Raw genomic sequence first — 26706 nt, 5'->3', positions numbered from 1 at the left:
CCGCTGCCTTTCCCCTTTGGTAACCAAAAATTTGTTTTCTCTGTCTGTGGGTCTATTTACTGTTCATTTAAAACTTTACCACCTCTAGGATAATAAGATTTGTACCTTTGTAATGTTTCGATGATCTAGTCACTGTATAACAAACTACCCCCAAATTTCATCGCCTCAAATATCAATTATTTTATTGACTTTTAAGGGTCAGAAGCTTGGGCGAGACTTGGCTGGGCTGTTCTTCTGCTCCATGTGACTTTGACTGGGGTCACTTGATGGTATTCAGGTAGCAGCTGGTCTGGTCTGGAGGATCTGTGATGAGTTTGCTCCTAAGCTTGGAGCTTGGATGGGATGACTGAGCCCCTCCTCCTCTCTAAATGGTTTCAGGAGGTATCCACGCAGTCTTCCCAGAAGAGTAGTCAGGCTTTTTACATGAGGCTCAAGGGGCCAAGTGTCCAAGGCGGAAGCCGCCAATCCGCTTAAAAACAAGACCCAGAACTAGCAGAGCATCATTTTCCCCTTATTCTATAGATCAAATGACCTACAGCCCAGCCCGGATTCAAAGGGAAAGGAAATAGACCCCAGCTCTTGATGGGAGGAGTGTCAAAGAAGTTGCAGCCATCTTTAATCTGCCACACTAACCCACGGTATGGCGTCCTAGTGAGCAAACTCCAAGTGGGCACCTCCTAGCGTTGGCGCCAGAACTGGAGCCAGCCATCTAGAGATAAATCAGACTCAGACTCTGCCTTCCAGTTGCTCAGGGTCTGGTGGAGGAACAGACGTGTAAATGGTGTCCCAACGGTACCGTCTTTCCACTAATAGAGACATACCCAAGGGACTCCTAGAACAAAATTTGGAGAATCCAGAGGAATGCCTCAGAACTCATTCCTTCCAGAAAGGGAGCTGTGAGAATTTGGGGGCAGTCTTGTTTGGACTCCTTGGGTAGACAGGCAGATAATTCCAATACACCGTGTGCCTGACTCAAGAGATTTCTTTGAGCCCAACAATATTTATCGCAGGAATATCTGAATGCATCAGATTGAGATAGGAGCAGGTTTGGTTAGTGCGCAGCATTTTCTTTTATTCACTCGTTCACTAGTCACCCTTAATGAGACAGCATGATGTAGTGTTCACTGGTATGGGCGTTGTGATCCAAGTTTTTTTTTTTTAATAATTCCAATTCACTTGCTGTTTATTGTCAGGGTGAAATAAAACAGTGTATATGACTGTCGGATGGAGAGTTGGCAGTCAACCTAGGTTAGTTCCCTTCCTTCCTCGTCATCTCTTAGATTTTGACTTCTAAGTCTTTGATTCCCCCAAGAGGAAGAGCTCTCTACAGAATTACCTGCCAAAGTAGGTTGCCAGGTTATCATTCGATTAATTTATTAGCTTGAGACCACTAAAAAAAACCATGCAAAAGAACTCCCTGGGAGGCAATGCGATATACTGGGTTCATACCTCCTACATCATACATCAGGAGAAAAATGTCACCTTCTCACATGGGGCTGATGTGAGGCCACAAATGTTGGTGTCAGATCTTGGTAGAATACAGTCTGCTGGTAGTTGCCTATTAATCAGTAGAAGATAAACGTGCTGGGATGAAACAAGCTCTGTGGATTTCCAAGGCACCTTAGATTTCCCGACCATGGCTTTAAGAGGGGCAATGGTGGTGTTTATTTTTGTAGAGGTAGGGCGTCCAGCTTCAGTTGAAGTCACCTTTGCCTTAACAAAGGAACTCCCCCCTCTACAGAATACTCTGTCAGACCTGTGATGGACAAAAGTAAAATAAAATCTGTCCTCCTGCTTTTCCTGACCTCGTTCTTTAATCCTTGAGATTGATTGATGTATTTATTTATTTTGGCTGTGCTGTGCAGCACGCGGGATCTTAGTTCCCCGACCAGGGATCAAACCCGTGCCCCTGCCGTGGAAGTGCGGAGTCCTAGCCACTGGACCGCCAGGAAATTCCCAATCCTTGGATTTTAATGCCTAGTTGGATTTGCATTTGTACAGTAACGGGTTTGTCAAATGTGAAGAAATCTCATCTTTAGAGATCCCTTGCAAGGCTATACAAGACAGCGGCTAAATCCTAAGTCATTTATATCCATTTATCTCTGGCTTCAAGCTGTAGAGTCCATATGAAATGACTTTTCAGATTTGAGGGTGAAAGCGTGAATTGATGTTTACGGAGCGAAATAAGTAAACAAAGATTGTAGTGGGGAGGAGCGAATCCCCAGCTACTTTTAATGGACATTGTATCTCATCTCCCCGAAAGATTTTAAACGATGCGCACCCCTAAGGCTTTACAGTGATAATTCAAGGTAGATGGCCTTGGCCTGCTTTTTATTTATTATTTATTTATTTATTTTTGGCTACACTGGGTCTCTGTTGCTGTGCGCGGCTTTCTCTAGTTGCAGCGAGCGGGGGCTACTCTTTGTTGAGGTAGGTGGGCTTCTCATTGCGGTGGCTTCTCTTGTTGCGGAGCATGGGCTCTAGGCGCACGGGATTCAGTAGCTGTGGCTCGCGGGCTCAGTAGTTTTGGCTCACGGGCCCAGCCGCTCCGCGGCATGTGGGATCTCCCCGGAACAGGGCTCGAACCCGTGTCCCCTGCATGGGCAGGCGGATTCTTAACCACTGCGCCAGCAGGGAAGCCCTGGCCTGCTTTTTAAGGGACTCTAAAGCTGCAAAATGAAGGGTGAGGTTCCTGTCACTGCAAGGACCACAGCACTAGTGGGGTTAATGAAAATTAACCTTTTCCTAATCCCAAACACGTGCGCTTGCACATGCGTATATGTGCCCTTGTACACGCGCACGCGTGCACACACACAGAGGTCAGCTTTCATTTCTCATATTGCCCAAGGGTGTGTAAAATATAAAGAGGTCAGCCAAGAAACCCGACTGTCTGTTAGATTTGACTTGCAAAAAGTGCTACTGAAAAAAAACATTTATACTGAGCTCCTGTTGTCCAGAATTTTACAACGTACAATCCCCTTAATACTGATCCTAACTCTGGCGCCACGTTGGAGACACACGAGGTATAGTAACCCACTTTAAAAAAAGCCGTGAGGTATAATAAACACTTTGTTTGTACAAGGCTATTAATGTCTCAGGTTTTTGCAAACTGATCGAATGACATGCTCGCCGCGTAAGGAAATTGGATGGTTATCATTTGCATTAGGTTATTAGGTTATGACGTTACCCAAAGCCTGTGAACGCTGTGAGCAGACGGGACCCCAAAAATGGTGTGAACAGTAGTCCCTCCCCACTGTATTCAAAGAACTGTTAATAATCGTGCAATGGTAACTAATAATTCTCTGTTCTTTTTTTTTTTTTTTTGCGGTACGCGGGCCTCTCACTGCTGCGGCCTCTCCCGCTGCGGAGCACAGGCTCCGGATGCGCAGGCTCAGCGGCCGTGGCTCATGGGCCCAGCCGCTCCGTGGCATGTGGGATCCTCCCGGACCGGGGCACAAACCCGTGTCCCCTGCATCGGCAGGCGGACTGTCAACCACTGCGCCACCAGGGAAGCCCATCTCTGTTCTTTTGCGTAGCGTGGCTCAGTAACCGTGTTGAGAATTATCGCTAACCCACGCAGTGCTTACTGTCTGCTGGGCACTATTTTAAGTGCGTTATAAAGATTGATTCATTTAATCCTTATAATAACCTTATGAGGTGGTTACTATTATTATCTTCATTTTACAGATGAGGAAACTGAGGCACAGAGAGGTTGAGAAACTTGCCCAGGCCACACGACTTGGAAGAGGCAGAGCCAGGATTCTAACGCAGGCAGTCTGGCCCCAAAGGCCATGCTGTTGGCTGCTTTGCCCTACTGGTAGGAGGAGTCCAGGGTTTGGAGTTGGGCTAGTGTGAGTTCCAGGTGTGGCTTTCCCCCGTGGGGAGTCTAAGGAAGTCACATCACCGAGATGATTTCTGTATCAGTAAAGTGTGGATAAAAGCACCTACTTGGCAAGGGTTTTGTAAGGCATGGAGACAATGCATGGAGACTCCTAGCACAATATTAGTCGACTCAATGGTTACTATTATTATGATTAGTATTGTTTCCAAAGCACTGACTTTGAACTTTTATCAGAAACAATCTCTTAAATGTACAATCTGCTCCAAATCTCTTAGGAATGATGACTCACCTTAGCCCCTAGTGCTGCAGGTCCTGGGTTTGCAGTGGCTGCCCCGGAACTTAGCTTCAGGACTTCCTTAGATAAGATTTTCAACTCACTCTGTGTGTGGTGGTCTTATTCAATTGCTGGTGAGTAGCTCTGGGTAGGAACGAAGAGGAACATTGCAGCCAGTCAGCCCTGGGTTCACCTTTCACCTTTTTTATTTAGTAGCTTTCTGGTCTTACAAATCACGCATCTCTCTGAGCCTCAGATTTTCTTCATCCCCTGGAGGTTGACAGTTCTTGTCTAATGAGTTGCTGTGAGGAGAACACAGCTGTAAAGTGTCTGGCACGTTGGCTGAGTCAGGAGTGGATATTTTCACCAGGGTTTTGCTGGTCATGTAGAACATGGTTTATACTTCCCCTAGAGGGGGTTTGTGATGGTAAAACTACTCCATGATGATGTCAGTTGTCTCTGCTTGGATGATGTCATTCATCTCTGATTGGATGAGGTGTCATCTGACCCATTTCTGGGGATCAGTGGAGCAGAGCAGGATTATGGGAACAGCCGTGGTGTTAGCGTTCTGGGTCTTTGCTTTATCAAAACTCCAAGGGCAGCTGCGATGAGTTGGGGGCTGTGACGTGCCTTGCTTTTCTTTTTGAAGAAACCATTACAGAGTGACTGACCCCAGTGGGGATGTCTTTTTACCGCATCCCTGGCCCCATAACTACCTCTGCCTGCCTCACCACCACACGACTAGGCTTGACACCTGCTTCCTGGATTGATTTCAGTAGTTTTATTTCCATCTTGTAAATGTCTGTCAACTTTGCTATAACTCCACCAGGGCAAAAGTTGTTCCAAGGGAGGATATGTGTTTATTTCCTGATAGCAAGAGTAATCAGAATATTTGGGGGGAACTTTGGGTTCTAGAACTGTGTTCACAGCCTACAAATACATAATTGAGAATTCCTTCAATGGGGACAAATCTGGATGTTTTGAAAGGTACTATTGGCTTTTTAAAACTGCCAAAGTTCTAAATAAGAGGAACATAAAAAGTAATTAAGTTGATTTTCCTATATAATGGCAGTTTTTCAAAGATGGAACCGAAATCCAACCACTTTTCCCATCTCTGCTGCTACTACCCTGGTCCCAGGGCTTCTTGTCTCTTGCTTGGGCTTTTGCAGTGGCCTCGTCTCGCTGTTTGCACCTGGCCACCTTCGAGGCTGTTTGCAACACAGCGGTGAGGGCGATCTCTGCCGAGAGGTTGGTCCGATCCAAATCCCCTGGTCAGAGCCCTGTCGTGGCTTCTTACCTCACTCCGCGTAGGAGCTAAAGGCCTTCTTGTGCCTTAGGCTTTCCCTGGCCTATTGCTCACTCGCCCCCGCCAGCCGTGACTTCCCCCACTCAGGGGGCTCCCCCATCCTGGCCTCTTTGCTGTTCCTCAGACACCCTGGGCTCACCCCCTTCTAAAGCCTGTGGCTGCCATTCCCTCTGCCTGCAGTGCTCTGTGGCATTTTCCAGAAGGCTCCCTCTCTTCATTCCTTCAGATCTTTCCTCGAATGTCACCTGCCCAGATACCTTCCTAGCCAACCTGTCTGACATCTCAGGGTCCCTCTTCCCAACACTTCCCGTCCCTGTTCTCCACATTTCTCCTCCATACTCTTGTCACATGCTATACTTGATCTTCTCCACCTTCATCTTGTTTATGGTCTTGTCTCCACCTCTAGAGATAATCTCCCTGAACAGCACCTGGTGCATAGATGATGTTCAATAAATGTCTTTGAATACATTGAAGAAACATTTCAAAATAAGATTTAAGTACAAGGAATATATATATTTATAACTGCATCACTTTGTTGTACACCTGCAACTAACACAACATTATAAATCAACTAGACCCCAATAAAAATTAAAAAAAAAAAGAGTTAAGTACAAGGAACATTGTGGAAATAAGCGTGTAACATCATCAGGGGACTCTTAAGAAACATCAATTATTTGGATTTGGAAATTCCGCTAGGTTTGTTTTAAAGATACCTCTGTAGCTATTAATGAAGAAAGAAATGTTGATAGCTACCGATTTTCTGTTACTTATTCAGAGCTACTTCTGGTTAAGTGAATAATAACCATGTAAGAAAAATACATATATATATATATATATATATATATATATATATATATATATATATATATAATAGAGTAATGAAACTGATACTCTTGGGTAACCCATAAACACAGTAGGAAAACCATGCTCTTTATTTTTTTAGATTCATTTCTTTAGATGTGTGGCACATGCCTCTTTCCTTGCCTGTGCGGATGTGACTTGTGTCTGGTTGAATCGTTTACTCTGCTGTGTGATTTATATCTGATGCTCTTGTGAATGAGGTCGAGCTGCAGCATCACAGAGACTTCCGTTTACACAAAGGACTCCTTCATCCCTCAGACCTGTAGCGATGCATTTGCTTGTTCATGCACATGTGCAGTCAGCACAAAGGCCCGTGTGTGGAGAATGAAAAAAGTGAAGGAAAAAATAGGGAATCATGAGGTGTTTTCATCACAGAGGAGAGGCTTTCCTGTGTGTGTGTGTGTGTGTGTGTGTCTGTGTGTGTGAGTGTGTGCGTGTAGCTTGCTGGTGTCATTTCCATAAAGGTCATTAAAGACCTCTGTCTGCCGTACTTTTACTGCACATGGATCTGTGTAATACAGAAACATACCAATGTACATAACGTTGTACTGTAACGAGAAAGAGTTAATATCGGGACATAATAATGTAGATATCTCAGCTCCAAAGAGACTGTATTTTTAATGTGAGTCTTTCTTTGGAAGCTGATGTGTATTCCATAAGTGTGTGCTATGCAGGCTCTCGTGAAGCCCTTGTGAAGTATGCATTCCTTACGACCTCTTAGAGGGATGCAGTCATAAAGGAGCCGCAGGACGTGGTAATGGGAGAAGTAGGATAAGAGCTGGGTCTGTTAGGCCACTTTCCGAAGGATAATCATGCAGTGTGTCAGTTTGTTAGACACGCCCAAGGTGACCCAGCGCCGTTCAAGGAGGCTGCAATTAAACAGGGACAAAGGGCTATGTTTATGCCTCAGTGGAAGAGAAGCCGTTTACCCAGTTCTGATTCTAAGACCACACTTTCTAGTACTTGGAAATTCTACTTTCTTGCTTTTTCTCATCATTTTCATTCCCACAACAAAATATGTTAAGTAGAAAGGGTAAAATGCGTATAAAATTTTTACATTGTCAGGTGATTCTTTGTCATCATAGATAGATAGATAGATACAGATATGGATATATAGCTATAGATGTCTGTCTGTTTATCTATGAAGTCTCTGTGAGGTGAATGTCCATGTGTATGTGTAAAATTCTGAGAAGTCGTTTCTATCACTATAAATGACTGATTGTTCAGGGGCTTGTATGTCACTTGATCATGTATGTCTTTCTAATGAAGTCTGTCAGTCAATAAGAATTTACCAAGGATGGACTGTGTAAACTACAGTGGAAAAAACTCTGTGGAAGAATAAAAAGGAGTGTTTTTTGCTTTGAAGAACTTCCCCGTCAGATCAAGCATCAGAACATACACATCCCACGGTAATGCATGAACACCTACTGTTATAGGTTGAATTGTGTCCCTTCAAAAAAGATATGTGGATGTCCTGACCTTCAGCATCCCGTAACGTGACCTTATTTGTAAACAGGCTCGTTGCAGATGTAATTAGTTAAATTAACATGAGGTTACACCGGAGTAGGGTAGGCCTCTAATCCTATATGGTCAGGGTCCTAAGAAGACAGGCATGTGCACATGCAAAGATGCTCAACGCCCCTAATTATTAGAGAAATGCAAATCAGAACTACAGTGAGTTATCACCTCACGGCAGTCAGAATGGCCATCATCAAGATGTCTACAAATAACAAATGCTGGAGAGGGTGTAGAGAAAAGGGAACCCTCTTGCACTGTTGGTGGGAATGTAAATTGGTACAGCCGCTATGGAGAACGGTATGGAGGTTCCTTAAAAAACTAAAAATAGAGCTACCATATGATCCTGCAGTCCCACTCCTGGGCATATATATGGAGAAAACTCTAATTGGAAAAGATACGTGCACCTCAGTGTTCATAGCAGCACTATTTACAATAGCCAAGACACAGAAGCAACCTAAGTTAACACTGACAGATGAATGGATAAAGAAGATGTTGTACATATATACAATGGAATACTACTCAGCCATAAAAAAGAATGAAATAATGCCATTTGCAGCAACATGGATGGACCTAGAGATGATCATACTGAGGAAGTGATGGTTTATGTTTGCCTGACTTCAAAGCCTATGAGCCTTTTCCCTACACTAATGATTTCCAAAGGCACTTGGCAAGCACCATGGGTTCTTCAAAGAAACCTAAGGAACCACAGAGGGTATGGAATGGGTCGGCAAAGATGGGCAGGACTCTGGCTTCAACTGGGCCTCACATCTTATGTACACTAGTGAAGTTCTACTTTGTTCTGCTGTATACAACACAAGACAGTGTGTTGATTAAAGAAAACAAGGCCAACCAGAAAAGAAGTAACTATGGATACAGCACCAGGTTATGGCTTTGGCTCTATACAATTTAATACTGTTATCATCAAGCTGATGAAGACATTGCATGCACAGCGGTTGATACTGTGGCAAGGATAGTTTAGAGGTTGAAGAGCAAACAAGGTTCAGAGAGATTCTAAAATGCTAAAAACCCAGCTCTGATAAGAAGTTCAAAGTTAACGGAGATATATGTGGAATTTGCATTTAGGTTCAAAAATGAATTGCGTCAATATAGACTAGAACAGTAGTTCTCCGAGTGGCCCTTAGACCAGCAGTTTGTGCATCACCTAGGAACATGTTAGAAATGCAAATTCTTGCGCACCAGCTTCATCCCTATTAAATCAGAAGCTCTATAGATGTTTTAATAAGCCCTCCAGATGTGTCTAATGCAGGCTAAAGTTGGAGAACCACTGGTTAGAAAAACTAACCTTCCTTCTCTCTTTGCCTTCCTTCATTTCTTTGTCTTTATTCCATGTCCTTCCCAAGAAAGGACTTGGGGTGGAAAATCTGACTTAATGATTTGTGTAAGAACAAAGGTTTTATTTTACAAGAAGTTTGGAATCAATGGTGTGATGTGGCTCCTGCCCAAAATAAATAGTTTGCATTAAAAATAGTGACCAGAACAAGGGAAGCATGAGGCTCCCCCCTCCCCATTTGGCATATTCTGTGTATTTGCCATATTCTGCTAGACTGTACCTTGAATCTGTTGAGGAACTGATTTTAAGAGGGACATTGAAAAAGGGCTTGACAAGGGTGGAAAGCACCACAAACCTTGTCTTGAAGGAATAAGTTGGGGGAAGCCATCTCCTGTGATGGGGGGCTGACATAGAGAAGAAACAGAATTTTTCATCTTGTTCCAGATAGCAAAATACGTACAATGTTCAAAAGCCCCCTCAACTGGTATGAACAGGGCAAGATGTTTCCAGACTTTTCCTACAGGGCTTTGGTAACCCAGGTAAGTCCTTCAGGCTTCTTCTCCTCCTGCTGTAGTATTGAGATAATAAGGGCTAGGATATCTACCTCACAGTGTTTTGTGAAGACTGAAAAATGTGAAAATGTTTCACATTTTTGGAAAGCTGACATCATTGTATGAAGATGAGGCAATGGTACTATTATTAACTAAGACCAGTTGATAGAAGGTTTAAGTCCAAGATAAAGAAAAATTTCAACCTGCCAGTTGGCCCAAAGTGGGATGATCTTTTTCAACAAGTAGCAAGTTCACTGTCATGAGAGATCTTCAGATAAAGCCAGAGATGTTAGAGGATGAATTGTCTTGAGTTGGAGAGACGGCCCCTAAGTGCCTCACTGACACGTGTTTCATGACACGGACGTTAGTGCGTGAGATGAGGCAGATCTAAGAGAATGGTGCTCAGAGCCAGCGGAGTGAACATTTAATTCAGCATTTCCTCATCACTCCGTGCACACCACTGCAAACATTTTAAACCCTGAAATATATTTAAACATTAAGTACATTAAAAACATTTAAAAGGAACAAGATGGGCCCACACTTGTTAAGCTGGTGTCAGTTTTTCTCTCCAGCCCTATTGTTAAATTTCTCTTTCCATTAGAAGTCTGGTTGAATGGGCCCCTGGGTCCTTCTGTAGATCTGTTGATGTCTGAATATGGAAAGTAAAATCGAATCCCCAATGCTTTCTTATAGCTTTTTGCGATGTCTCATAGGAATGGAAGAGGTGTCTTTCACGAGGTTTGAGCCAAATCCTGAGTTGATTTATAGCATTATTCCTTTAAGACTAAGCTCTCCTCTGGCTATAATTTTGCATCTAGAGTTCTGTTTCCTTTTTTTTTTTTTTTCTTTTGGCCCTAAACTATTGGGTAACATCAGCGACTTTTGCCTCTCTCCACTCCCTAATTGGCTGGTTTCCAGTGGCAGAGAGATGAATGGATCCTTTTGTGTAGGGAGTTTTGTAATTCAGGGAAGAACTGAGAGCTTTGCCAAAGGCGATATGTGGTATTTTACACATATTACAGATAATGTGTATATATCAATAACGTAATGAAGGTACCATTCAAGCATGGCTGTGGGTGGTAGCAAGAGACAGCTAAATCTCATTTTTAATATATTAGAAGCTCTCTTCTAATTCAATCAGGAACAGTTGTTGTTCTGTTATTTAAAGACAAAAAAAGTCAGTTCAAGCAGGGAATTATAAAAACATGAGTTGGGGGGCAAACTTTATATTTTAATTTAAAACATATGTACGTGTATGTACGTGTACAACACACACACACAAACACAATTTAAATGCTGAGTTTTCTATAAAATACCGAGGACTTTTCATTGACTGTGGCTCTGCCTGTTGCAATCCACGTCTTATTTTTTGCCTAAACCACATCCATAGTGCATCATCAATGCTTTCTAGTTTTTAGTTTCTTTGAAGAAGAGAGAGACGTTTCAGGACGATTGCTAAGCAAACCGAGTGCAGGATCCTTCTAGATTTTTAACATATGATTTCCTTCTTTGATAGTTATCTCTCCCACATCTAAAACTGGAAAAAAATATATATTGTGGTAAAATATACATAACATAAAATTTACCTTAACCATTTTTTAAAGTTTACTATTCAGAGGCAGCAAGTAAATTTACAATGTTGTACAACCATCACTGCTATCCATTCCCAGAAATTTTTCATTATCCTAAATGGAAACTCTGTGCCCATAAAAAAAATAACTCCCCATTCCCATTACCCCCAGCCCCTGGTAACCTCTAATTCTACTTTATACCTTCATGAATTTGCCTATTCTAGTTATCTCATATAAGTGAAATCGTATAATATTTGTCCTTTTGTGTCTGGCTTATTTTACTTGGCATAAAGTTTACAAGATTCATCCATGCTGTCATATGTCAGCATTTCATTACTTTTCGTGGCTGAATAATATTCCATTGTATGTATATACTCCATTTTGTGTATCCGTATATCTGTTGATGGACACTTAGGTGGTTTTCATCATTCAACTATTGTGATCAATGCTGCTGTGAACATTGGTGTACAAGTATCTGTTTGAGTCCCTATTTTCAATTCTTTTGGGTATATACCTAGCAGTAGAATTGCTAGATCATATGGTAATTTCATGTTTACCTTTTTTGAGGACCCACCAAACTGTTTTTCAAAAAAAAATTTTTTTTAAGCAACTTGTCTTTATGAAGACTTTCTAAGGCATTCAGCTTGGTTCTCACAGAAGCAACAGCTCTCTTTACATTTGGTCCTATATTTCATCAGTTTCTAGACCATCTAATTAACTCGTATAATTACAATATCATGGATTCCCTGGTGGTCCAGTGGTTAAGACTCCACACTTCCAATGTGGGGGGGGGGGTGTGGGTTCGATCCCTGGTCGGGGAACTAAGATCCTGCATGCTGCATGGTCAAAAAAATACAATATCAAGTCCAACTATCATTAACAGGTTTAGAAACATACACAATTGATACTTGCTAAGCATGCAACTCAACTGCTAAGACCAGAAGTCCTTGGAACATACTAGAGCGTAGCTTTCTGGCAGTAAGCCCCAGGGTGCTCTGGGAATCAGCCAATACCTACTACAGAACAAATGGAGTATATTGGTTAATCTGTCCAGTCAAATGGAGGCCAGTTAAGAGAGCTTTTACCATTCAATTAAATTACCTTTGTCATGATAAGATATATAAAGGAATTTAGAAATGACTGTGGCTCTAGGAAAAAAAAAAAAACAGCTGCACATCCAGGACTGTTAACATTCAATACACTTGTTGTTGGGAGACTGGAAAAAGGCACACAGCAAAGGCTAAAACAGAATGGGAAGTTGACCAAGGTGGTCATTTTTGTATCAACTCTTGAATTTAAGAAAGTTCTAATCGATAAGAGCCGTAGGTTAATTTTCTTCCCTTACAGCTTCACTTAGCGTGGGTGATAAATGGAAGATAAACAAAGAATAGGGAGATCATGCCTATTCTTAGAAAGAAAATACCTTTCAGGTTAAGATTCAAGACTTGAGGATATGGGGAGGGGGAAGGGTAAGCTGTGACAAAGTGAGAGAGTGGCATGGACATATATACACTACCAAACGTAAAATAGATAGCTAGTGGGAAGCAGCCGCATAGCACAGGGAGATCAGCTCGGTGCTTTGTGACCACCTAGAGGGGTGGGATAGGGAGGGTGGGAGGGAGGGAGACGCAAGAAGGAAGAGACTTGGGAACATATGTATATGTATAGCTGATTCACTTTGTTATAAAGCGGAAACTAACACACCATTGTAAAGCAATTATACTCCAATAAACATGTTTAAAAAGAAAAAGACTTTGGGATGTGATTAGAAGGTTTTCTAGCCAGTTCTGAAATGAAATCACCAAGCTGTAGGAGGAGTACTTTTATACAGCATCATCCATCCTTGTTGGCGACCCAAATGATTAAAGGTTTGGGAAATTGCCCCTCTAAATATGGGCTAAAGGAACTGGGTTTATTTAGCTTAGAGAGGGAGACTGAGCATGCTGAGGGGGACTTAATAATAGTCTCCAAGAATATGAGGGATATTCTATGAGTGATGGAAAGCAGCTGTTTCCTGTTTCCACTGAGCGCTGGATAAGAAAGCATAGAGTTAAATTGCAACAAGTGGGTTTAAGAACTACTTGGCCATAAAGTTCAAGACAACAAACCCACAAGACCAAAGTCACTTCTCTGTTTCAGAATTATGTAGCTCACTAGCTATCTTTCTTGGGTGCTTTCAACTGGCCTGTTCTTGAACTAGTAGAAGGATATGGAGGACCTTTCACCTGTGTGAGAGTATGAAGTTGTCCAGTGTCAGAACCTACCCGTGTTCCGTGGCTGAGGAAGCCCTTATCTTCTAAGGAGATTTAAAAAGAAAAGAAATTCAGGATCTCTTTGCTCCCCCTTCATCTGCTTTTAAAGCCAGATAATCTAGATCTGCTTCTTCTATATGAGATGAAAACTTTCCATAGATTTGCCAGTGTGTGTTTTTTTCTGCCCACTTGGTCAATGTTGTCACGACTTTAAAAAAAGTTCTGTGTTTTTAGTGAGATTGTGTATACACATACATGTGTATACGTACATGTATATAGGCATGTGTGTATATATGGTGTCTTAAGATATGAGATATATACACATATATCTCATAGATATTGTAGATATTTGATATATGATATAGATATATATTTATCATATGTAATTAATTCAACAATGAAAGCAATGTTTCATTCTAGACAGTGTGTCTGTGCGTGTTAGGGATATGAAGATGAATAAGATATACACCATGGGGCTTCCCTCGTGGCGCAGTGGTTGAGAGTCCGCCTGCCAATGCAGGGGACACGGGTTCGTGCCCCGGTCCGGGAAGATCCCACATGCCTCGGAGCGGCTGGGCCCGTGAGCCATGGCCGCTGAGCCTGCGCATCCGGAGCTTGTGCTCCGCAACGGGAGAGGCCACAACAGTGAGAGGCCCGTGTACCACACACACAAAAAAGATATATACCATGCTAATTAGGAACAAAGCAAATAAATACACAAAGCATTACAAAATAATGCATCATTCTAGAAAGTCAGGTAGGGGAAGAAATTTAAAGACAGAAAAGTGAGTTTGGGGAATGTTACTAGTCTTTAGTCAACGAGGCAGATGGAAATGCCTGAAACTTCTTCTCAACTATTGTTTCACCATTGTTATCCTGTGTTAGGTGAATTTTACTGTTTATTCTGAATTGGATAAAGGGGTGTCTTATTTGCCCAACTAGGAGTGTTTTCAAGGCAAGGTTTCATTTCCAGAGGATTGACTGCTGTTGGGTTATATCTGGAAAATTATAGGTTTTTATCAGCATTAACTGTGTTTGTGTTCCACGTGGGATATTTTCATCTTGTACCCACATTTACTATAAGCTTATTAGAAATGTTTGCCTCTGTCTTTGAGTGTTCTCTGGCATCTGGGAAGCGGTGGGGGCGGGGGGTGGTGGTGGTGGACCGTAATCCAGCCCTGACTCCCACAACTCTTTTGGTCTTCAGAAATCCAGCATTGAAGGAGGAAAAATGACCTGGGGTTGCTTTAAATCACTCATTCACTGTGAAGCTTTGAGCAAGTTACTTAACCTCTCTGAGTCTTACTTTCCTTCATCTACCTGACAAGAATGTTTTCAGGACTAAATTAAATGCAATAGTATGCTCCAAGCTCAGAGCTCATGTGCCCAGCCCTTAAGTCATTGATTCACAAAGGGCTTCTCTTGCCTATGGTAGCATCATGATTGCCTCTAGATTCTCTTCCCTCGTGGGCTTTGCTGGACCTTAGGGGCAGGTTTGTAGGGTAGGGTTGGTTTAAAATTCATGAGGGCACCCGAAGTCCAATTGTATGATTTTTTTTCCCCTTTTCTATACTTACTCAATCCAGAAAAAAAAAGTCCACTATAATGCCAGATGTTCCAGGAAGCGTTTGTTGTCAAACTACTTGAAACAAATGATGTGCACACATGGAAGGAAAGTGCGTTGTAAAATCAGCAGGAAGATTATGCTTTTTTTTTTTTTACAAGGTTTAAAGGAGAATAAATCAGTCTTCTAGATATGCAGGTAGTCATTTAATAGACATTGATTAAATCGAGTGCTGTGCTTTGAAATGATATCAAATTGAAGACATGATCCTTGCCCTGGGAGGGTTTATGAACTTGTTGGAGAGACCAAACATGTATATATGAAATGACCACAGAACGGTTAGAATCAATCTCAGGAAAGGAAGTATAAAACAACAGGGCTTAAGCCCGTAAGTACTGAGGAAAGGCAGGATACAGGTTTGGGTAGGGATTTAATATAGTTCTTGGAGACTTAAGGTCGTGGTTTGACGGGTTCATAAAACAGTATCGTTTAAAGACAGACAGAATTAAAAAAAAAAAAAACCCCAACCTAAAATGTTCACTTCCTATAGAAACCTAAGAACATACTGCAGTTACTCTTAACTTATTTGAAATAAATGCATCCTTCTAAATTCTCAGCGTTCAGGCTGATTTCCTTTCAAACTCTCCCTCCACACTGTGCCAGACGGCTCCTGCCCAAATTTGTTCTTCGTCTGCGGGATATGGAATATCTTTATAAATCATAACAAGTCACAGGGAGGGTAAAAATCCCAGCTCGAGACCTACCTCAAAAGCTGAGGCGTGCCACGTATTTTAATGGCGGTGGATCTAGGAACCAAGGGTAGGACCTTTCTCTCTCTATTAGAAGAAGATTTATAATTCAGAGCCTTCTGAGGGTGAGCCTGGATCCTCTGACCTGGACCCATCCTCCAGCCCGTCCCCACATCCCAGCTCCCCAAATGAAATAAGCAGGGAAGCAGGGCAACAAAACCATTAACTTAATAGCGTCGAATTTATGGCTGAAATCTTGCAAAGCTTATGTCAGCAGAGGAAAATAATTACTGTCACTTTCTTTGAGACACTTGGCTTTATGGTTCCTGTCACCTTTATCATAACACACAGCTGATTTAGTAGCTCTGTTTTTCATGGCAAATGGCCTGGTGTTATGTTTTTATGCATGTGGACATGCTAATGAGATGACAATACATGGATAGACTGGGGTGGGACTAAATTTAGATAATGAACTGGAATACTGTTAACGGTTTGGGTTTAGTCATGCTGTCACTATGCCAGCTGAGCTTTTCTCACTTGCCCTTTCCTCCTCTAGATTCTCAAATCCAAAGATTTAACATCTCCAACCCAGCGCTACATCGACAGCAAAGTCGTGAAAACCAGAGCAGAAGGCGAATGGCTCTCCTTCGATGTCACTGATGCTGTTCACGAATGGCTCCACCATAAAGGTGACCACCGCCCTCTGTTCTCCTCCTTCGATGTTCAGTGATCCTAAGTTATTGCAAGTCGATTGCAGATTGAGGGGTATTACATGCACAGACAAATGACCTCCTTGACTTAATGTTTTCCAGACAGGAATCTGGGATTTAAAATAAGTTTACACTGTCCCTGCTGCACCTTTGTACCATCGAATAATTACATCATCCCCAACAAAAGTGAAGAACTAGAAGCGCGATTTGCAGGTAACTGAAACCGGGGCGTATGAGGTGGGGGAGGGAAGGGCCTCTGTTGATAATCTCCTGGGGGGATGAGGTCAGTTTGCATGTGAAAATGAGATTGCTGGGTGAGGCCCGGGGAGTTTCATTTGTTTGGGCAAAGCTATGGTTGGGGAAAGATATATGAAGGCAGAAAGGACTAGAAGAAAGGGATTCCTTCCCAGTTTACACTGCTCGATGCCCCGTGATGACTTGGCAGTACTAACTGACAGACTTACCAACCTTCCAGACTCTTAAATAGCCTGTTCAGCCCTTTATTCTTCACTCGAGCAAACCAACATTCCATCTATGCTAATAGTATAGAAGAAGAAGATCACGTGCATTCAAGGACATCCATTGATTATCCCCCCCAAACCCAACGTCGTGGGGAAGCCACCACTGTTATCTCACAGAGGACGTCCTCTCCCACCACAGCCTCTGTAACTAACCTGACCTGTACCAGAACACACCCCCTTTTCTAGCTGCTGCCCAAGATTCCAAGTGGCTTCCTTATCAGACTTTCATAATAGTTTATAAACACATAACAAGGTTTTAGTCGCCCCCCTAGTCTTGCTTACCTTTTAGTAAGCTTACTTTAGCCAAAAGTCGAAGAGAATGAGGAGATGCCAAGGGTTCAAGTCATGTCTTACATTAGATAACAAGTCGTTGGAGGACGAGAGGTGAGGGGGGAGTCTGGACCTATTGCGGGTTCAGCACTGGCTCCACACCACCAGGTGAGGGAGCTGATGGCCCTGTCCTAACTCACCCCACCTGGGACCTCCATCCATTGGCAGAAGGCTCCAGTGGACCTTGCTCATGGAAAAATACTCCCAGCGGTCTAGAGATTATTTCAGTCTCTAACCTAGTCACGATTCTCTAGAGCATGGAGATTAAATGCTTAAGCTGGCGGTCTCCTGAGTGTGCTTTGGGGAGCTCGAGTTTCTCCATCTCAGATGGAATCAGGAAGGTGTTGAGGATATCATAAAATCAATGAAAAACCCCTTTCTTCACAGCTTCCCAAAGTAGCATTAGGTAAGGGTGGGTGACTTCTGTTTCACTTGAACCTCATTCACTGCAATTTAGTGTAAGTCTCAGTTTAGGTTCATCAGGGAAATCTTTTGACTTGAGCAGTCCTAGGAAGAGAGGGGACCAGCGGGTGACACGTCCTATGGCCGTGTCATCAGTCGTTGAGGCGTTGAGCACAGCCTACACTGAGGACTGACTAAAATAAACAGTCGAGATTGCCCTTGGACTAGTGGTCAAAGACTTCTTCTGTAGTGACTTTCACAACCAACAGGCCCTGCCTTGGACACTGAACTGCCTTCTGACAAGAGCCCCATTTAGCCGTGTTCCTTGTCACCTGCACTAGTCCTATCCACTGCCGTGGGGAGTGAGCCAGCTGCTGCTGCTGTGTGGTCATCACTGCTCTTTGTGACAATAGAAAAGATATGGCTGATTCTGTCTGATGGTGAAGCTAAATGTCTATTACCCGAATGCATTTTTTCAAGGTATTGACGGCACTTCCACATATACCAGTGGTGATCAGAAAACAATAAAGTCCACTAGGAAAAAAAACAGTGGGAAGACCCCACATCTCCTGCTAATGTTGTTACCCTCCTACAGACTTGAGTCACAACAGTCCAACCGGCGGAAGAAGCGTGCTTTGGATGCGGCCTATTGCTTTAGGTAAAGGAAATAAAAAGAAAACAAAAAGTAACTGTGTTTGTTTAACGTTTGTACTGCTTTTGCCCCCCCCCCCTTCTTTTTTTTTTTTTACTAAAAATGGACTGGAACTGCAACTCATTGCATAAAACCAGGACTAGAAAAGTTAGAGCCATCGTATTTCGTAACATCATCCTTTCCGGAGGTTGAAACAGTTATTTCTATGCTGTATTCATCAGTTCTTTAACAATGAATCTACTGTGAAGGGAGAAAACTAGCCCCCTGAACTTTTTCCCCAAATACCTCCGAAGCACTTTGAGGCTGAAGGAGAAAAGGAGCTGTCTGTTCCCCAGAGCAAAGTTAGGTTTATTTGAGGTGCAGGATGGCGGGTCCCTGACTGGGGAGACTCACCACCTGTAGAAGCCTTCACTCTCCCTGCGAGGTACCCATGGTCAAACCTTCTTCACCGTAACAGTGACGAGAGAGACAGAAGAAGGATGCTGTTTGTCGTGTCTTTTACTAGAGAATATGAGAAGGGAGGGTAACATAAATTTATCTCCCATTTCCACCTGAATTCATGGTGGGAAAGTGTGAATGTTTTTCTGTATTTTTTTCTTTCTCTTTTTTCTTTTGGCCATGCCACTGGTGCAGCTTGTGGGGGCCTTAGTGGCTTGCGGGGATCTTAGTTTCCTGACCAGGGATTGAACTCGTGCCCCCTGCATTGGGAGCATGGAGTCCTAACCACTGGACCACCAGGGAGTTCCCCTTTTCTGTGGTTTCTTAGTAAGCGTGGTAGGAGCTGTGGGGTGGTGAGGGGTCCTCACTGATAAAGTGCTCAAAGTGTGTGAGTTCACAAGAAAAAGGGTGATTTTGGGTTGCCAGAGCCAGTGGTTGCTCTAAGAAAGACTCTGTGTTTCTTATCTCTGGTTCATTCCTAGATCCAGGAACAGGAAATGAAATAAAGGATTTCTTCTCAAAGGAAAATGCCTTAGATTGTTCTCTGTAAATACCTATTGTACCTCACCCATTTTGCATTTGAAAAGGCAATAGAGGATGGATGGCCAAACTGTGCACTGTAGGTTGGAACGGGCTTGGTCTCGTCTGCCACGTCTTTGCTTATATCTCATCATTTAAGGGAAGGGTTTGATTTTTGAAGTCACAGATAAGCGGGTCAGGGCATAGAACTCACAAGGGAGTCCTGCGAATCACCATCACACCTCATCATGACAGTCTCTTGAGATTGCAGTTCAGCCATTAAAACCTGGCCCGTGGTATTTGCTCACACATATTTGTTGAATAAATGAACGAGTCATTTTCCTGGTTTGGGATGAGGGGCGGGGGGATTGGGGTGAAATCAGCTTCAAAATCTCCATTGCTCTTTCTTTTATCAGAAATGTGCAGGATAATTGTTGCCTACGCCCACTTTACATTGATTTCAAGAGGGATCTTGGGTGGAAATGGATACATGAGCCTAAAGGGTACAATGCCAACTTCTGTGCTGGAGCGTGCCCGTATCTGTGGAGCTCAGACACTCAGCACAGTAGGGTAAGTACGGGCCTCACTTGTCTCTTCTATTCTTGGGCTGCTAATATGTACCTGCTGATAGTATTTCCACATGAATTCTAAATAGCCTGGTGCCCTTTTGTCATCACACGTAAATGGGTGCTGGAGACACCGTTTTGAAGGATGAGAAAAAAATGTAAGCTGTAGGTGAACTCAGAAAGTAACACTGATGAGTTTGGACAGTATGTCTGGCCTTCCCAGTTAGATTACAAGCAACTTGAGGACAGTTTAATTTTTGCTTTGTTTTATATTCCTAACAGCTGTAAGCATAAATAGGTAGGATCAGTATATCACTTAGTGTCATGTGCTGTTAAGATGTGCAGGGACCCAGGTCTCCAGCTAAAAAAAGGATCCATTATCACCTCCATCAGGGACTGTCATGTTTGAAAGAACATTGAGGACTTCAGTAGGTGCTTTGGCAGAGTGATTCACTAGTGTATGACAGTTATAAAATCATTTAACTTCTCTGAACCTCAGTTTTCTTATCAGTAAAAAGGAATGTCTGTATTAAAAATTATTTTTGAAATAATAATGTCCAACTCCAGAGTGGATGTGAAGAATATAAAGATGATATATGTAACAGTGATTTGAAAATCAGTATCTCCCAGTCTTTTCGAATATAACCCAAAGTAAATGAGAGTCTGAATATTTTATTAAGTTACTTCAATGAGGAATGAAGGCTAATTCAGAAGGCAGGTCCTAGATTGGATGCCATGGGTTCCCAGCCCAGATTAGCAAAGACTTTTTCTATGTAATGATGGTATTTGTCCAAATGCTTCTTCCTGGTGCCTAGTCATGTAGGATTTTTAGAGATGGAAAAGACTTCACAAGTTATCTTGTTCCATCCTCTAGTACTATATATAAAATAAATAAACAACAAGGACCTACTGTATAGCACAGAGAACTATACTCAATATTTTGTAACAATGTATAAGGGAAAAGAATCTGAAAAAGAATATATATATATATATATATATATATTTATATATATATACACACACACACACACACATAACTGAATCACTTTGCTGTACACCTGAAACTAACACAACATTGTAAATCAACCATACTTCAATAAAAATATAGAATAAAATGAAATAAGAATAAAATAAAATACAAAACAATAATAGGCTCTCTTGTTCAAACCTTTCATTTTTTTAAAGAAATTGAAGCCTAGATCAAGGAGATGACTTGCCCAGGAGCAAACAGTTGGTGACAAACCAGAGCTTGGAACGCAGGCCTCCTTGTTTTATAACCAGGCCTTCGTTCACTGCGTCTTAGAGTTTAATTCCTGAAATGTGGCTACACACTGGGGTTATGCCTCTGTAAATCTCCTTATTAAAGAAACATTAGAAAAATTGCCTTCACTGCAGGATAGGAAAATGAATCTCCTGCCAAAAAGGTCCCATAATGCGTTCAGCTGAACTCAAGAGTTTGGGGGATATCAATGATTTTCGATAATCTGTATTATAAAATTCCTCTTGAATTCAGCTGAAAAAATCTTGTGTTGGTGGAGCATGAAGTCTATTTATTGATAAACGCTTGCATATGCTAAACTTCCACTGGACAAATACGGCTCCCTTTCCTTCAGCTGTTTTCCTGACACCCCTGGAGGTTTTGGCTCCCTGGGCTGACCACGTGCTTGGCCACGTGAGGGAAGCTCGCTTATGCCTGTCGCTTGGTCTGAGCTCTCTGGCCAGGCTGCTTCAGCTGGGCTGTGGCAACAGTAGCTGTAATGTGGGCGAGACCCAGTTGCCAAGTAGAAACATAATTCTCCTCCCTGATACACAGAGGGAGTGTGTGAAGGCTGAGACCACGCTTGTTTTTCAAGGAGAGAGGAAGAATCACTGTCATGATCACAAATATGTGGTTTGGACAGTTACCCAAAAAGCCAGAGGTAGCTTAATAAAGTAGTCAGTGTTGCTGTGCTGAACAGATCTTCTGTCTTAGGCTGAAAACATTGCAGTGAATCTCGAGGAAAAGGTCACTCGCTGTTTGATTAACACATTAATGGCATCCTTGGAAATGTCTCTTTATCATCACTGGGGAAGCTCCATACTTCCGTTGGTAGAAGTCACATACCCCTTTGATATAGGATGGGGTTAAAGGTATAGCACTGACCATAGAACTTGCTTTTCATTCTAAGACTGACTATTCACTCCTCCAACTTAGCCACTACCATTTACCACATGGAAAGCTAAATGGACGGTTGATTATTATTATTATTTTAAGAAAAAGGTAACAAAGTGAATCATTAAGAATATAGATTACTTCTGAGGTCGTTCTTAGCATGACTGTATTTACGAAGCAATGAAAAGACTTTGATCTTTATTTATTTTAAATGAAAATTTAGGTGACATTAAATTGGCCTGAGAAGACACTTAGCCTAGGAAGATTTCACACTGCAGACAGATGTCTTTTGCTCTACCTAAGGGTAGATTAAAGCTCTGATGAGAGTTTTAATAAAAAATGTTATTCTCCTGTTTATCCATGTATTCATTTCTTCACCTAGCATGTGAGTCTTGTTTTGATTTTGTCCAGAGAAGTCTCACTAGGGCTATAAGGTTAAAAAAAAAGAGGTGTGTAGAGTCCCTGACCTCAAGCGAACTCTTCGTCTAGGTGGGGATTGAAACTACTCACGAAACAACTTCAGTTACAGAGAAGTGTAGACACAAGGCGAAATACCAGGTTTGGTATTTGGACCAAGTTTTCTGAGGGCCTGGGAAGTATGGGCAGCAAAGGAGTGATCAAAGTAAAGACTCCTTGGAAAAACTGGAAAATCTGTTGAATGAGCAATTTTGTCTAATCTGACTTTTACAGAAGTATTTGTTTACAATGTATGAGAAAAGGATTCTGTAGGAAAATGGTGAATTCAGGGATTCCTCAGGACGCCTACCCATTTGACTATAATTGGAGAATAAGTAAAGGAACGTGTAAGCCCCAAATAATCTAAATTGCCTACTCAGTGCTGTGACTGATAAGATAACTATGTGCGATGGTTCTATTAAAAAATAATTGCCTGTTTTCTGGGGTCTTTTCCTATGTTTTCTTTCTTCTCCTGTGTCCTTTCAGGTTCTCAGCTTATATAATACCATAAATCCAGAAGCATCTGCTTCCCCTTGCTGCGTGTCCCAGGATTTAGAACCGCTCACCATTCTCTACTACATCGGCAAAACACCCAAGATTGAACAGCTTTCTAATATGATCGTAAAGTCTTGCAAATGCAGCTAAGATTCTTGGAAAAGTGACAAGACGATAATCAAACAGTGATGATGATGATGATGATGATGATGATAGTGACAAAGGCAATGTTTGTAACAAGAAAACACGAGAGAGCCTTGCTTCATCAGTGTTTAAAAAAAATTTGAAAAAGCGGTACTAGTTCAAACACTTCGGAAGTTTGTGTTCTGTTTGTTAAAACTGGCATCTGAAACAAACAAAAAAAAGTTGAAGGCTTTATTCTATATGTTACCTACTCTGTAAGTGAGAGAGACAAGAAGCAAAACCTTTTTTTCTTGAGAAAAAAAAATAAACACTGGAAGAATTTGTTAGTGTTAATTATGTGAAAGAAAAAAAAAAAACAGGAAAATCCCGTTAAGTGGAGTTGCTGTACATACGTTTTTATCCCATGCCTCACTTGATTTTTCTGTATTGCTATGCAATAGGCATCCTTCCATTCTTACTCTTAGAGTTAACAGTGAGTTATTTATTGTGTGTTACTATATAATGAACATTTCATTGCCCTTGGAAAATAAAACAGGTGTATAAAGTGGAGACCAAATACTTTGCCAGAAACTCATGGATGGCTTAAGGAACTTGAACTCAAACGAGCCAGCGAAAAAAAGAGGTCATATTAACGGGATGAAAAATGCAAGTGACCTATTATATGACTGAGCAAGTCTGCATGAAGAAAAGACCCTGCAAACACATGCTCTCTACCAACTGCTGGAGGAAGCTTCTTGTAAGGTTCAAAACTGAAAAGCCTGTTAATAAAGGAAACTTTCGGTCAGAATAAGTCTGTAAGATTTTTTTTTTTTCCTTTTTAATTGTAAATGGTTCTTTGTCAGTTTAGTCAACCAGTGAAATGTTGAAATGTTTTGATATGTACTGGTCAAACTTCAGACCTTAAAGTATTGCTGTATAGCTATGCTCTAGATTTTTCCTTCATTTCGGTGTATGTAACCATACCTATATTACTACAATAGATGGGTATAGAAGCCAGTATAATTGGAAACACATCTGCAGATCTCTTTTGCAAACGATGAAATCAAAACATTAACTACTTTATGTGTAATGTATAAATTTTTACCATATTTTTAATGTTCTGTAATAATGTCAACTCTGATTTAGATTGGACTTAAATTTGGCGCTTTTTAATGATCGTTCGGAATTGTGTGTTTCCTTTAGCTGGCCAGTACTTTTGAGTAAAGCCCCTGTATTTTGACTTGCACTACAAATACATGTTTGATAGTATTTGTTCCACCTGTGCTTTTGCATTGTCCATTATTATGACATAAGCTACCTGAGTCCACTTGTCCTTTTTTTTTTCTTTTATAAAAAGACATAGTTTTCCTTCATTTTCTAAGCATCATTACTAATCAGTTCAGACATTAACAATCTTCTATTTTAGGGAAATTGGGGATTATAGATACATAGATAATTGAGGTGAAATGTTTTAGTTTTAGCAAGGGCTTAAGGATCTGACTGGAACTCAGAATCTTGGTGACTGGGTTAAGAAAGGCTTCTCTAACTTGGTTTAATCAGTATTTTCACAGAATTCTACTGTTACAAAAGAGCAGACAGTTCTTAGGAAACAACTGTTTCTTTAATCGAGTTTTTAGTGTTCAGGGAGAAATGGAAAGATTTACATTTTAGTTGATTTTTTTTTTTTTTTAAGGAAGAAAAAAAGCCCAGGTCAGCATAAGTCATTTAGTTTATTTCACTGAAGTTAAGGTTTTTATAGATGTTCTTTGAAGGTTGAAAAGGCACTAGGCAAATTCTCCCATGATCAAAAAAATCCTTTCTTTCCTCTGAATGAGAGTTATCAAATCAGAGGTTAGAATTTACCTTGCTGAAATACATGATTTGCCACAATTTTGCAGAGGAGGTAACCTTATGTCAGGGGTTGTAGGATATGTCAGTTTGTCAGTTGTCTCTTATTTAGCTTTAGGATAACAATTAATAGTAAGTCAATGGAATATTTGCAGTTTTACCTAAAGAGCAGCACAATGAGGTGTGAATCCAGCGTGAAGTTGTTTGTTTGATATAGTGTACTTCTTTTTTGGAATTTCCTGACCATTATTAAAATGACAAATTGGATTTGTTTGAAAACTGGAAAAGCAAGAGATAGGATGCCACAGTACCAAACAACCCTTGGGTTGGATGTAACCCAATCCCAGATTGGAGTGTGTTGATTTTTTTTTTCTCTTCCACTTTTCTATCCATTCTATGTAAATCACTTATTTCTGCAGGTATTTTCCTCTCAGATAGAATGACATTTTGTTTTGTATTATTTTGTCTTTCCTCATGAATGCACTGATAATATTTTAAATGCTCTATTTTAAGATCTCTTGAATCTTTTTTTTTTTTTAATTTGGGGGTTTTATAAGGCCTTTATTTCCCATAAGTAAATATTGCTATGAGAGGGGAGGGAGTGGGGAAAATGTTAGTATGTGGGTGGGGTTGGCCTGCAGTTTTTCTGTGATAAACAGCAATACGATTTTATGGTTGGCATGATTTTTTTTTTTAAATGGAACATAAGAATAGCTGTTTTGTATTTTGATGACTGATTACGCTGTATTTTAACACAATGTATGTCTGTTTTTGTGGTGCTCTAGTGGTAAATAAATTATTTCAATTATATGTCGATGTGTTTTTCCTGTCCTGGTATCATCCTGGAGACCAGAGAACACTTCTGGTTCAGGGAGCGTGATCTCAAGCTAGAAAAGTCACACCAGCTTTAAGATTGTGCTTTTTTTTTTTTCCTCAGAGAGATTCAGTCCAGAGATGTCATGCTTTAGAGTTCCAGAGCCAGGATGTATCTATCAAGGCCTGAAGAAAGCGCTGTGCAGGCTTTGTATTCCCTTGTTTATTGCTATTTGGTAATTGTTGGAGATTTAGTTTCCATCCAGCTTGACTGTCTACCAGAAAAAAAATGCAGAGAGTTGTTTGGACCATGCTTTGGCTTTCTAATCCTATGTTCTGCCAACCCCAGGGCCAAAAGAACTGGTCTAGACAGTATCCCCTGTAGCCCCATAACTTGGATAGTTGCTGAGCCAGCCAGATACAACAAGAGCCACGTGCTCTTTGGGGTCGGTCTTTGAGAGCAGCTACTCCTTTATTTCTCCCCTACCGCTGCACCAAAAAACCCCTATTCCCGCAAACTTCTTTGGCTGTTCACCCTGCAAGACCAGACTTTGCAAGTGAGTTGCCAGTCTCTCAATAAATCAAAGTAATAAAAAACGTCGTTGTGGCTCCATCTGGCTGTCCTGCTTTATCTAATGAAAGAACGAATTTGTGCCTGTGTTCTAAACATCACCTAGAAACAAACCATCCATTCAAACGTCTAGGTAGAAAAGAAAACGGTTCCCTTTTCTACACTCTGTGTTTCATCTTTTATACTCATCTGTTATAGACAGAGGAAGTGTTTCACTTGAAAACAATTCGTTCGTGCTTCTCTGCAGTACCAGGGGCCAGTACCAGGCCTATCACCCCAGCCCTCACCACCTTTATTTGAAGTGTGAGAAGAAGAGGGTATCATAGGGTCAT

The 26706-nt window shown here is 41.4% G+C and overlaps 1 protein-coding gene across 2 annotated transcripts in view; it reads left to right on the top strand.

Moving 5' to 3' along the window:
• Positions 1–25800, top strand: part of TGFB2 (transforming growth factor beta 2) — an 82739-nt gene extending 56939 nt beyond the window's left edge. For both annotated transcript variants that reach the window (XM_059998305.1, XM_059998296.1), the window contains 5 exons: positions 16335–16467; positions 16591–16701; positions 18222–18399; positions 19767–19920; positions 23011–25800. In XM_059998305.1, the coding sequence (XP_059854288.1) occupies positions 16335–16467; positions 16591–16701; positions 18222–18399; positions 19767–19920; positions 23011–23169 (735 nt within the window). In that variant the 3' untranslated portion in view covers positions 23170–25800. The remainder of the gene's footprint in view (positions 1–16334; positions 16468–16590; positions 16702–18221; positions 18400–19766; positions 19921–23010) is intronic.
• Positions 25801–26706: the final 906 nt, after the last annotated feature.

This window comes from Delphinus delphis, chromosome 1 (genome assembly GCF_949987515.2).
Source record: "Delphinus delphis chromosome 1, mDelDel1.2, whole genome shotgun sequence".
Taxonomy (NCBI): Eukaryota; Metazoa; Chordata; class Mammalia; order Artiodactyla; family Delphinidae; genus Delphinus; species Delphinus delphis.
This window is presented reverse-complemented; position numbering and strand designations above follow the sequence as displayed.